This window comes from Nymphaea colorata, chromosome 1, assembly GCF_008831285.2.
Source record: "Nymphaea colorata isolate Beijing-Zhang1983 chromosome 1, ASM883128v2, whole genome shotgun sequence".
NCBI lineage: Eukaryota > Viridiplantae > Streptophyta > Magnoliopsida > Nymphaeales > Nymphaeaceae > Nymphaea > Nymphaea colorata.
This window is the reverse complement of record NC_045138.2, coordinates 42245891-42258559: the sequence shown is the minus strand read 5'-3', so window position 1 is coordinate 42258559 and position 12669 is coordinate 42245891. Positions and strand designations below refer to the sequence as shown.

The window sequence follows — 12669 nt, the reverse complement described above, 5'->3', positions numbered from 1 at the left end:
AACCATATGCATGAGAACGGCCTCAGAATAGTTCCATATCAAAAATTTAAGAATAAACAATAATCCCAGCCAAATGCAGATAATCACGTTTCAAAAGTGCCACATGTATTATATTTGATAAATTTCAAGAGAACTAATCTTTGATTAACCTCGAAAGAAACCCTAACTCCTCTTTATATAGACTAGAGGAGAAGGAAAAGTTACAAGAAAGTCATTAAAAGAAACATTATTACACAAGTGCCCTCTCAAGCCTAATATTGAATATAAACACGTCTTAACACTCCCCCTCAAGTTGGAGCGTATCTGTCAAACAAGCTCAACTTGGAACAACAACTTTGGAATGGTCCTCTTGCAAGAGCTTTAGTAAAAAATATCAGCCGTTTGCCCTGTAGTTGAAATATGGGAGGTACTCACAAACCCCTTTTGAATCATGTCTCTGGTATAGTGACAATCTACTTCAACATGCTTGGTTCTCTCATGAAAAGCAGGATTATTAGCAATAAACAGAGCAGCTTTGTTATCACCTAACAATTGCATAGGAAGAGGCACTTCCACAGTAAGATCCAACATCAGAGATCTAACCTACATAACTTCAGCAGTAGCCTGAGCCATAGCTCTATACTCAGATTCTGCACTTGATCTAGCAACCACTGTCTGCTTCTTACTCTTCCATGTGACCAATTTGGATCTAATAAACACACAAAATCCAGTAATGGATTTTCTGTCAAGGTGACATCCCGCATAATCAGCATCAACATACACAGATATAGTGAGAGATGTACCATTTTGAAAGAAGAGTCCCGTTCCTGGTGAATTTTTTAGATACCTGAGAATCATCATAGCAGCATCCCAATGGACTTTCTTGGGCTTATCCATAAATTGACTCACTCTGCTGACAGCATAGGCAATATCAGGTCGAGTAACAGTGATATATAGGAGCTTCCCAACAATCCCTCTATATTGTCTAGCATCAACATCTTCAGTATCATCATCATACAAGCGAGTATTGATGTCCATGGGTGTAGAGGCAGGTCGACATCCTAGCATACCTGTCTCTTGCAAAACATCAGTAACATATTTCCTTTGACACATAATAAGACCCTTCTGATTTCTGGCAAACTCAATACCTAGGAAATAGCGTAGCTCACCAAGATCCTTGGTGACAAAGTGTCGTCCAAGGACATCCTTGATGTTGGAAATCCCCTGAATATCATTCCCTGTAACAATGATATCATCAACATAGACAAGAACTATTACTGAAACTGTAGAAGTTTTCTTGACAAAAAGGGAATGATCGGCCGAAGAACGTCTGAAGCCCTCATTCTCAATATTCTCTGATAATTTTTGGAACCAAGCTCGAGGACTTTGTTTCAGACCATAAATTGCCTTTCTCAATCTGCACACTTTCTGACACTCCCCCTCAGCAACAAACCCTGGTGGTTGCTGCATATACACTTTTTCATGTAGGTCACCATACAGAAAGGCATTTTTGACATCAAGCTGTGATAGAGACCAATTCTTGCTGACTGCAACAGCGAGAAGAACCCGTAAAGAAGCATGTCGTGCCACAGGAGAGAAGGTATCATAATAATCAACCCCATAAGTCTGAGTATAGCCTTTAGCAACCAGGCGAGCCTTATATCTCTCAATGCTGCCATCTGCTCTGTATTTAACAGTAAATACCCATCTACAACCAACAATAGCTGCATCAGATGAAGGAGTAACTAGTGTCCAGGTGCCTCTAGACTGAAGAGCATCCATCTCTTCTTGCATTGCTGCGACCCATTTGGGATCAGAAAGAGCGTTCATGGGAGACTATAGAAGAGCTAAAGCCGACAGTCCCTTGACAAACTGTCGGTAAGTAGGAGTGAGTCTATCCATGGATAAATGACCAGAGAGAGGATGCAAAGTGCAACTGCGTTTGCCTTTCCTTTGAGCAATGGGCATATCAAGTTCATTAATATGAGGACCAGGAGCATGCTCTGGAGAGTCCCCTGTGTCATCATCACATAAAGAATTGTCAGCAGAATTTGTGTGTTCAGGAATTACCTTGGGCGTGCTGGGTGAAGGCACAGGAGCACAGTGGGCAGGTTCAACAGGTTTAGTGCAACGTTAGTAGATAGCCCCAAAACGCAAAGCAACTGGTTGTGGACAACTCATGAGAGGTAAAGGAAGGTGGACTTCATCACTAAATTCAGGCACCCGTAATTGAGTTCCATTTGGAGAGAAATAAGAGGTTGACTCAAAAAATGTAACATCAGCACTCACATAATATCGACGAGTAGAAGGATCATAACAGCGATATCCCTTTTGAGTGCGGGAATAACCAACAAAGATCGTTTTGATAGCCCGAGGGGATAACTTATCTCTCCCAGGACCAAGCAACTGAACAAACGCAACACATCCAAAAATACGAGGGGCAACAGAAAACAATTCTCTGGCAGGAAAAAGGACAGAGAAAAGAATAAGATCTCCCAACACAGATGACGGCATGCGATTAATAAGATAGCATGCTGTAAGAACAACATCTCCCCAGTAAGAATGGGGAACATGGCTGTGGATGATAATGGTTCTGGCGACATCAAGAATATGTCGGTGTTTTCTTTCAGCAACCCCATTTTGTTGAGGTATAGGCACAAGAAGTTTGGTGAATGATACCCTTATCCCTGAAAAATTGTTCTAAAGAGGAAGCACAGAATTTAAGAGCATTTTCAGAGCGCACAATCTTGACACAAGTATCAAACTGAGTCAGAATTTCATTGATAAAATTTTTTATTACATGACCCGCTTCAGATTTGTGTTTCATAAGAAAAACCCAACTAACACGACTGTAATCATCAACAGCAACAAGATAATACCGATGACCCTGAAGGTCAGGAGTACGACTCGGGCCCCAAACATCAAAATGAAGTAACTCAAACACAGAGTGGCTACTTCTACTGGACCGCAGAGGAAAGGATGACCGATGGTGTTTGCCTAACTGACAAGACTCACATTGAAAAGAAGACTTATGAGACAGCTGAGGGAGAACATGCAGCAGTTTCTGAAACGGGAGATGTCCAAAACGTAAATGCCAAGTATAAGCCGAGGATGAGGACGACCCCGACGAGGTAGATCCAGCAAAGGGAAAGGAATGCACTAGCCTGTAGAGACCTCCCTGTTCACGGCCACTGCCAATCACCCTGCCCGTCAGTATATCCTGAAACACAAGAGAGGAAGAGTTAAATATAGCACGACAATTTAATTCTCTGGTAATCTGACTGATAGAAAGTAGGCTATGGGGGAATTCTGGTGCATGAAGAACGTGCTGCAGCAGCAATGATGAAGTAAGTTGGACCTCTCTATGTCCAACAACTGGTGAATATTTTCCATCTGCTAGAATAACCGAACGACCCGGTGGAGTAGGGACGTAAGAGGTGAATTGCGCCTTATCCCCACAGAGATGTGTCGATGCACCAGAATCAATAAGCCAATCTGTAGTGTCAGTAGCAGAGCAGACTGTATAGGCAGAATACATACCAGATGAAGAAGCACTCGCAGCGGTAGGAACAGTAGAAGTGGTCGGACCAGGGGCTTGATGGGCTCTGTCGCCAATCAAGTTCCTCAACTGAGAGAGAATGTCATCTACATGCAGCTCACTGGAGGAGGCAGTGTGCTGAGGCTTAGGCTGCTCAGGAGAATCAGTAGATACAGTCTGATTTGCAAAAGCTGGACGGCCATGTTTCTGCCAACACTTATCCACAGTATGACCAATGCGGTGACAAAACTGACATACAGGGCGCAAAGGGGTATTGCCACGGCCACGGCCCCCTCGTCCTCTGGCAAAAAAGGGTCCACCTCTGCCACGAGTAGCAAGCATAGTAGAAGTGGTATCAGGAACAGTCGATGTAGAGATCGGAATTCTGCTTAGCCTACTGTAAGCCTCATCAATAGGAGGAATCGAGGGACTAGTAAGCATTTGGTTCTTTGCTGATTCATAAACAGAGTCTAAACCAGAAAGAAATACCCCTACCATAAGCATATCTCTGTATGTTTTTTGTTGTTCACACTTGCATGCGGGAAAGTAGCTATTCAGTCTCTCAAACATGGACTTGAGACTAGAATAATAAGTGTGAAGAGGTCGGCCATCTTGTCGCATCTGATGAATATCATGATGAAGCTGCATAATGCGCGTTTCATTTCTTGCCTGTGAATACGTGGCAGCAAGGGAATCCCACATATCCTTTGCACTTTCCTTGTGCAAGACTTCATTTGCAATTTCTTGAGAGAGAGTACCAACAATCCATACCATAACCAACGAATTATCTTTGAACCAAGTAGTATATTTTCCAACCTTCTGTACGAGCTCGGGCTCCAATATGAGATATTCCTTGTCATGAGCGATCAAGGTTCTTTTTACTTGCATGGCCCACATCTCGTAATTACCCCCATCCATTTTGGTGATAATGCTGAAAAATGGGGAACTCTTCATCTCTCCCGACGATACAAAGGAAGAGGTATTAGCTCCACTACTAATTTCAGACATCTTTTAACTCAAAAAAAAAGGAGGAAACCGAGCCACGGAATAAGAAGCGCAGAAATATACAATCACATGTATATAACTACGAAAAGATCATAAAGATGATAGCAACCAATACTCAATCAGACGAGACATGTTGACCTAGACGAGAAGACGGCTGTGTAAAAGAGAGCAGACTAAACGAAAGAGCCAGAGAGGACGCTGGCAGAACAGGCGAAGCATCAACGGGCGCAGGCGTTCAGTCTGCTGGGCGGAGCAGCGACAGACAGCGGAGCAACGGCAGAGTGCACACGCGCAGGCGGGTGCAGGGGACGGTCGGACAGCCGGCGGCGACGGGCAGGACGATCAGACAGCGGCGACGGGCAGGACGATCAGGCGGCGGCGGCGACGGGCAAGAGGCAAACGATCAGGAGGCAAACGATCAGACGGCGGCGACAGCTGACGCCGATCAGGCGGCGGCGACAACTGACGCCGATGGGCTCTGATACCATGATAAATTTCAAGAGAACTAATCTTTGATTAACCTCGAAAGAAACCCTAACTCCTCTTTATATAGACTAGAGGAGAGGGAAAAGTTACAAGAAAGTCATTAAAAGAAACATTATTACACAAGTGCCCTCTCAAGCCTAATATTGAATATAAACACGTCTTAACAATATTGCTGTCACTTTAATGCATGTAATGAAAAATACACCTACACAAAAATAACGTAAACATTTTGCTTATTGACGGAAAGTCTTCTTAAAGGGAGAATTTATGAATGAACAAATCAATTAAGCATTATGTCACATCTGAAACATAAATCATCTTCATTTCCAAATAACTTGCCTTGTTGTAATTCTGGAATTCTCTGTTGTATTATGCCATGCATAATGGGACATAACTATTCCACAAAAGAAGACAGTGAGAATGCCACTTAAGTGCAACAGCTGCAGAGGTTAAATGGTTAAGTCCATAACTCAGAAACCATTTGTTTACTTACTACATAAACATATATAAGAACTAAGTGAGAACTATCAACTCCTAACCTCTGCAACCATGTACGACAGATAGGCCATCAAGGCCAACAAAGATATCTCACGATCTGTAGAGTGTCTGTGAAACGGAAACAATTTAGTGCAGTCCATTTCAGACGGGCAAATTACAGCCTTAAGAAGAGCAAGATAAACGACCTTACCTACCAAAATACAAAGTCTTCGTAACGTAAGAAGTCATAAGCCCAGTCTGCAGTAAGAGAAAAAAACATCACGGAAATAAAGGAGTGCAACTAGTAAAGAAAGGTAGAGACAATTCTAGAGAGAAACTGCCTCCTACTCAGGAACTTCAAGATGAAAATTCATGTCATGCTATCAAAGCATGGCTTTTCTAATCCTATGTTCCCATTAGTGGCACACTGAAACTAAGCACATACTCATGAATTTGCAAATGAAAAGACAACCTATACTTGTTATAGCAATATAACAATGTGCTTTTCATGTAAACAATACAAATAAATTGATGATATTCATAACGTACCATAACAAAAGTGGGCAATGAATGTAATGTGAGTGCATCCCTAAAAATCAAGTACCACCTATATATGTAATGTGCATATGCCCACATAGAGATATATATTCATCATTACCACATTTCAGAAGCTCCTGTTTTTCTACTTTCACACCCATGACCTAATAATGGAGTGGAGACATCCTTGCATTTATTGTTTAATAAATTATCCCACCCGTCTTGGGATAAGCAAATGCAATTGAATATAGAGATGGTAATACACATAACTTTGTGCATGACAACTTGGAAAAACACTAATGGATGTACAGAGTGCTTATTACACATGGACCAATCGGTGTGCCTCTTGTGCATGGCAAGGAACTTACCATCTTTCCATAGAATGTCTACTTTAATGTTTTCCACATCCACTGTAATCACATGCATATACATGGTATAAAGTGTATCCTAGTTATTGAGGCACAAAAGAAGATCATCTATGGACGAGGCATCCCCTGACAGTGAATGTCTCTCCTACTATTAGCCCATGGCATCTTTCTAACCAAGTTATTCTGTGGAAGGCCCCCTATCCCCAAAATGTATTCTATAATTCTATTCCTTATATGGAGTTGGATGCTGAAGAACGAATCAGAGCGAGAAAATTTGTTCAAGAGATCATCAAAGATGGAGAATTGTTCAGTCAACCGACACCCTCACACCATAGTAACAAACATTGTCCTTGGAGATTCCTCAAAAAGGTTTCTCTCAGAAACTTGTTAAAGAACCTTGTTTTTCTGGACAAATCTCAAAAATTGAAAAAAGTAAACTAGTAAAGAGAATAGTATATGAATTTATGAAGATATAAATTCTTTATACATTTTTCTTATATAAAAGCACTAGGAAACAGTCATAAAAGCTTTTCAATATTATAAAAGAAGCAAAAGTAAAAGGTATATGTTAAAATATATACTTTTCTAAGAAAAGGAAAATACCATTAGAGTGTCATGTTATATATTCTGGGAAGAAATCTTAATAATCACAATATTTTGGCAATAATGTCAGCTGCCCTTAGAATGAAGAAGATATTAAGATATTTTCAAAAATATTGGGCAATATTAGTGACTATGCCTCATATGTGATCCTTCATGAAAGAAAACTGGGGTAGACAGATACAGCAGAGTGCATGTTTCCTTACTATAATCCATATTTACACTATAAATAGTCTTTCTGGAACTTAGTAAAAAAGAATTAGAATTTTAGACGCATCTTAGCTAAAAAAAATTGAAACGTGTGATTATCATATACCAGAGTAAAGGAAAATATGAATGCTTAACGATTAATATCAGTACAAACAGAAACAATAAGAGTCATTCTTCCTAGGAAGGCATGAAATCCACACAACTACTTTGAACTCTCAAAAATGGGACACTCACCAAAATACCAAGGCATGTACTTGTCACGAATAGATAGAGAAAATCTCCAAAAATACGAGTGGCAATGGATCCATCAAGTCTAGAAACCGAAAACTTCTGAACTGCTCTAAAAAGAACAATGGAAGTAGCATCATTTACAACACCTTCACCAAACACCAGGCTGTATAATAAGGGAGTCTCTTCTTGATGCAAGACCTGCATGAAATCTAATGACTTAATTTCTGAGCAGATATAGAAACATGAGCTAATAATGAGTTTTTCCTTCTTAAATTTGAAGCAGAGTTTAGTTAAAATAAGGACTAGTTTACTAACCTGTAGGGTACACACGGTATCAGTTGCTGAAAAGATTGCTCCTAGAGCTGCATAAGATATAAGTATAACAGCAGATATTTTGAAATATCAAGGATCAACATTACAGCTCTAAAATAACTTCCATAACCTAATATCAAGAGTACCAAGATAATCTTGTGATTTGAGCCCAATGAATCCTACTTTTGGAAATAGCCACCAGCAACCTGCACCAAACAGCTAAAAATTGTTTCCATGCAGTGGACAAAGTAACAGAAAATTCAAATGCCTATTGTAGAAACACACACCAAGATGGAGAAAAAGAGAAGGAACACACAATATACGTGGAAAACCTCAAAGGGAGGTGAAAAACCACGGAGAAGCTCTAACCTAGGGACACAACCGCAACCCTAGGAGAGAGAAAATGTTATTCCACATAATCAATAATTACACCATAAGTGGGATTAAATAAGAGGGAAACCTGCCTAGGGTACCGAGCCACTCTCGGTACCCGTGCACATGGGACCGGGTCTGGATCCAGACCCGGTTCCCTATACATGATATGTTAACACCTATAAATTCAACCAGGATAGTTTCCAACCCTATATCACACAGGTGTGTGTGCAGACTCAGGTACAAAGAAATTTCGCGAAACTTGTGTATACATATAAACATGCATATGTATGTATGTGCAAATTTACACACACACACACACACACACATATATATATATATACAAGAGTTAACCAAGTCCAAATTGGACAAAGTATGGCATAGTGTGCGTTGACTGCTCCTGAGTACTTACACAGCTTGGACCACTGCTGTTATGCCTTTAAGTGTTGACGCGGGCTTGGCGGCTGCCCTTTATCTGTGTCTGCAAGACATGGTTCCTGCCTATGCATAATAAATATTGTTTTGATTCATAACAAAGACCCATATATCCTTGGTGCACTAAAAGGATTATCTATAACCTCTTTTAGTGGCACTTTTAACTGTAAAAAACAATAATTGTTTTATGGAAGAATATATTGTTCAGCAGAAGATTGATTGAAAGATAAAGCAGGAGAAGCTTCTCACTCTCTGTGGCAGGCATACATCCTTAGCTGAGTTTCTAGGTCCCAGTGCCACCAAGGAGCATTTACATCTTCTTCCAAAGAATAAATGACAAAATCAGGAAAACTTTAACTGGGATAACAAGAAAAAAGGAATAAATGTGATCTGACTTCTTTCTGATAGCAGCAATGATCCCCAAAAAAATCATGTCTTGTGGTGGCAATGATTCCTCATAACCATGGAACTGGCACACATTTATTGATTATTCATTAATCAACATCATCTAAATGAACTGGTTATTAAATGGCCTTTTGAATTGGGCTCATTCAACAGGGACCACAAGTACTTAAGGAGCCAAAAACTGGGAATCCTTATCCAGACGTCATCCAAGGTATTCCCATGAAACTTGTTTACCTCATTTGCTAACAGGTTCCTAACTGAGTAGCATCAGCATGCATTCTGGAAAGCAAATGATCTTCCTGTCCATTGGTCCCTCGAAAATATCAATGATGGAGATAAAATTCTTATTACGGGCCCTCCATTGTGACTCATGTCAATGTCCGAAACCTTTCTTTCTTGCAACAACGCTTTCACTATATTTCTGGCTAGGGGACACCAATAGTGCACTTGACCACTAAAGTCAAACCCATAATCTGGTGCACCCTGCATCTCTGGCATCCAGCCAACAAATTGACATTCACATGTCAAACTTGACATGCTACTGCCCATGAAGGACTATCTCTTGAAGGAAGATTACAGTCTGTCCAGTGCCTATGTTTGCCCAAGACTAAAATCCTCAAGCGCTCTGCCCACAGCTTTGAAAGATACTTGTTATCATTAGAGAAACCACTCTCTGAACTGTAATGCAGATTATAATAAAATATTCAAAATTAAAAAGTTTCTGGAGGTAGCTGTTCATGCAAAGAAGTTCTTGCACTTCTCCTTGATTCTTCAGAGTTTCTAGTTTTGTGATTTACTAACAAGATAAATTGACATGAAACATCAAGATATCTTTATGTGTCTATATGAGAGGGATGCAATCAAAGTTAGTCAGATAAACCTGAAAAGGCAGCCCCAAGAGGATCCTTTCATAGAAGGAGCATACTTGTTGACACATCCAGAATGAAGCCGATGTCCTCTTAATCAAAGTGATACTAAGCAGCTCTCTTAGCTTGTCTTTAGTCATTGAGATGGAAGGTCTATTCTTTCTCCCTTCACTCGCCTACCATAACGAAAGCACCATAGGACTGCAAATAAGGCTGCTCTTAAAGTGCAACGGCATGCACCATGTCCTAAACATTGATTCTACATTCCCCTATCACGGAATAAGGATCTCCTTCTACCTGGACTTACACAGTACAAAGAGTCAAAGGAAGCGCATGCTTTTGCCATCCTTCATCAATGCGGCTTCAAATTTCTGTGCCACCAAATCTGGCATGCAGCCTGTGAGTGTATCTAGCAAAGCATTCAATAAGACACAGGTTTGATGCTGATCCTCTTTGTCCAAATGATGACCTTTGCAACTCTAGAAGATTGATTTTCCAAATCCCAAACCAACTAAAATTCCAGTTTACCTTCTTGTGGCTTCAAAAACTGAGGTTAATTCCCAAGACAAAATGTTAGATCTTCTTTTATTGTGAAAAAATAATTTGAATCCAAATTTCCTGAAATTTCCATATTCTTAAAAAATACAAATGCCATGCACCGCGGCTCCATTACAATATTGGATTTATGGATTGGTCATTCTAGATGAGATTTCATAATTCTTGTCTTCGTTTCTCTACAGTTAGACGCATACCCCTTCTGCAGCAATAGTATATTTGAGGTAGGAAGCCCATAAGACAGGATCTTTCCACTCCTCTTTTGGTTTTGCCTGAACACGTGTGCATCGGTCAGCATTAGCAAGTCTTGTCGTTTGTTCTTAACAATGGCAAAAGACTAGGATAAACAGGAACCTTGGTCTTCATATCAATAATCTTGATTCTTGACTAACACGTTCAAAAACGTTTCATTTCCCTTTCTCATAGACCATAAAGAAAAATTATGTCAAACGACCGAATTGCATAGACAGATTAAATAAGATAAGTATTATGTGATACTTAGCTTAGAGTTTACTTCTCAACTTGCAAGTTGTAAAGGAAATGTAATTAATAAACAACGAATCAAACTTGGGAAAATCATAGCTCCCTAGCAAGCCTGCTCTGAGAGAAGCGTCTGCAATGATTTGAATTATCAGGAAGATGATCTATTTTATGGCTACATGAAGACATTCATAAATAATCTAAAAGCCACCATACAACGAAGATATGGGAGAATATGTTTTTATTTGCACCAAATCCTAAACAACAGAAAGTAAACAGTACCTGCTGCTATAATGGCTGATGATATAAAGACCCCAACAACTCCAAACAACATGATGGTTAGGAAATTATGAAAGAATTGCTTCTTCTTCACTTGAAACCTATAAAACACGTGGGATCGAGAAAGCTTTAACTCATATGCAGATCTCAAGCACAATAGCACAAACAGGACAAGTTTCTGGGAACATAAACGAGTACCCTGCATTAAAGATTATCGGAGGGAGAAGATATATGAAGAAAAGGTCTTGGTCAAATCTCAAAATGTGTGAACTAGCACCCTTGCTCCACAGCAAAATGATAAGTCCAGTAACACATCCCTACCAAGGAAACAATGAAAGTATAACAAGCATCAGGTACATTCATCCATTCAAATGAGTTAAAAAGAGAGGGGAAAAAACCAGAATTTCTTTCTTTTCTGGCTGATCAACATGCCAATCTTGCGAAAAGAAATTTCTGCGAAGAGTGATTAAGACAAACTTCAATCAGGTTTCAAGGGAGCAAACAAAAGTACGTTACGTTTCACCAGCCATGGTAGAGACGTAGAGTACACCATCTCGGAATGTGTTGGAAGTAGAAATATATACGTGTGTATTTGCACGTCTGTCTAGAATGTTGACAAATATCGCCATTTTTTCAAGAAAATGCATGAAAAAAGGAAAATAAATAAACAAGAAAAACGTGTTTGTTTAATTTTTCTTTTCTTTTTATTTTGAGTGTTGATTATGATTATCGAATGAAATCGGAAATCAATGTCCGTCGTTTCGAATGTCCCAGATGCAGTGCCTGTGCTTAGGGACGGAATTCGAGACAGGTTAAGGCATTTGTGTAGCAAATCACTGCCAGAAAAGAGTAAAAAATGTCCCCCATTCCCCTTCTTCCGAGGTCATATGTTATGTCGTGTTAGCGATGGCTGTGGTAGATTCACTCGGATTTTGAAGCAGTTGGAGCATGAGGAAGTGGGGAGGGGCTTCAACCTCTTTTGGTAGTATTTTAAAATTATGAAATTTTAAAATCAAAATGCTTAAATTTTAAGAAATTAAAATTATTAAACAAGTGAGGTATTTTGGTTTTGAAATTAAGAAACTGAAACCTAGAATTTTAATATGATTCTTGAATTTTCATTGGTGAATCAAAATTCCAATCCATCAAATGCCACCTAAGGTTCTTCCGCATTACGTAGATGCAAAGACTCACTGTTCATGGTGGCAGATTTTAGAGGAACGGAGAGGTGAAACCTCACTCCCTTTCCCTCTCCTGCCCCTAGGTTTAAGACCGTTTTGAGACATGAATGATCTAATGACCCGAGCACCTCTCGAATCTAGTGTCTGGCACATCTTTTGTAGTCGAGGAAGTGTTGCCTGTAGTTTAAATTGAAGATGCACACCACCAGCCCCCTCGTTGCTATGCGATGATGGTGGTGGTGGCAAGCTTGGGCAGAACGTAATAGTCGGGTCTTATGTTTCCCTGCACCTTTGGCTGGGGTCATAGTTGTTAAAAGAAAGAAAAAATTATAAAACGACGCCCAACCCTTGGG

General features: G+C 40.0%; 1 protein-coding gene across 1 annotated transcript in view; it reads right to left on the bottom strand.

Moving 5' to 3' along the window:
• LOC116246894 (sodium/hydrogen exchanger 4) overlaps positions 1 to 12669 on the bottom strand; it is a 53810-nt gene that overhangs the window by 33616 nt on the left and 7525 nt on the right. Inside the window, exons 3-10 of the mRNA XM_031618802.1 lie at positions 11334 to 11452; positions 11139 to 11236; positions 7890 to 7949; positions 7747 to 7793; positions 7435 to 7629; positions 5697 to 5743; positions 5548 to 5614; positions 5348 to 5448 (exon numbers count right to left, since the gene is read on the bottom strand). Of these exons, the coding sequence (XP_031474662.1) occupies positions 5348 to 5448; positions 5548 to 5614; positions 5697 to 5743; positions 7435 to 7629; positions 7747 to 7793; positions 7890 to 7949; positions 11139 to 11236; positions 11334 to 11452 (734 nt within the window). The remainder of the gene's footprint in view (positions 1 to 5347; positions 5449 to 5547; positions 5615 to 5696; positions 5744 to 7434; positions 7630 to 7746; positions 7794 to 7889; positions 7950 to 11138; positions 11237 to 11333; positions 11453 to 12669) is intronic.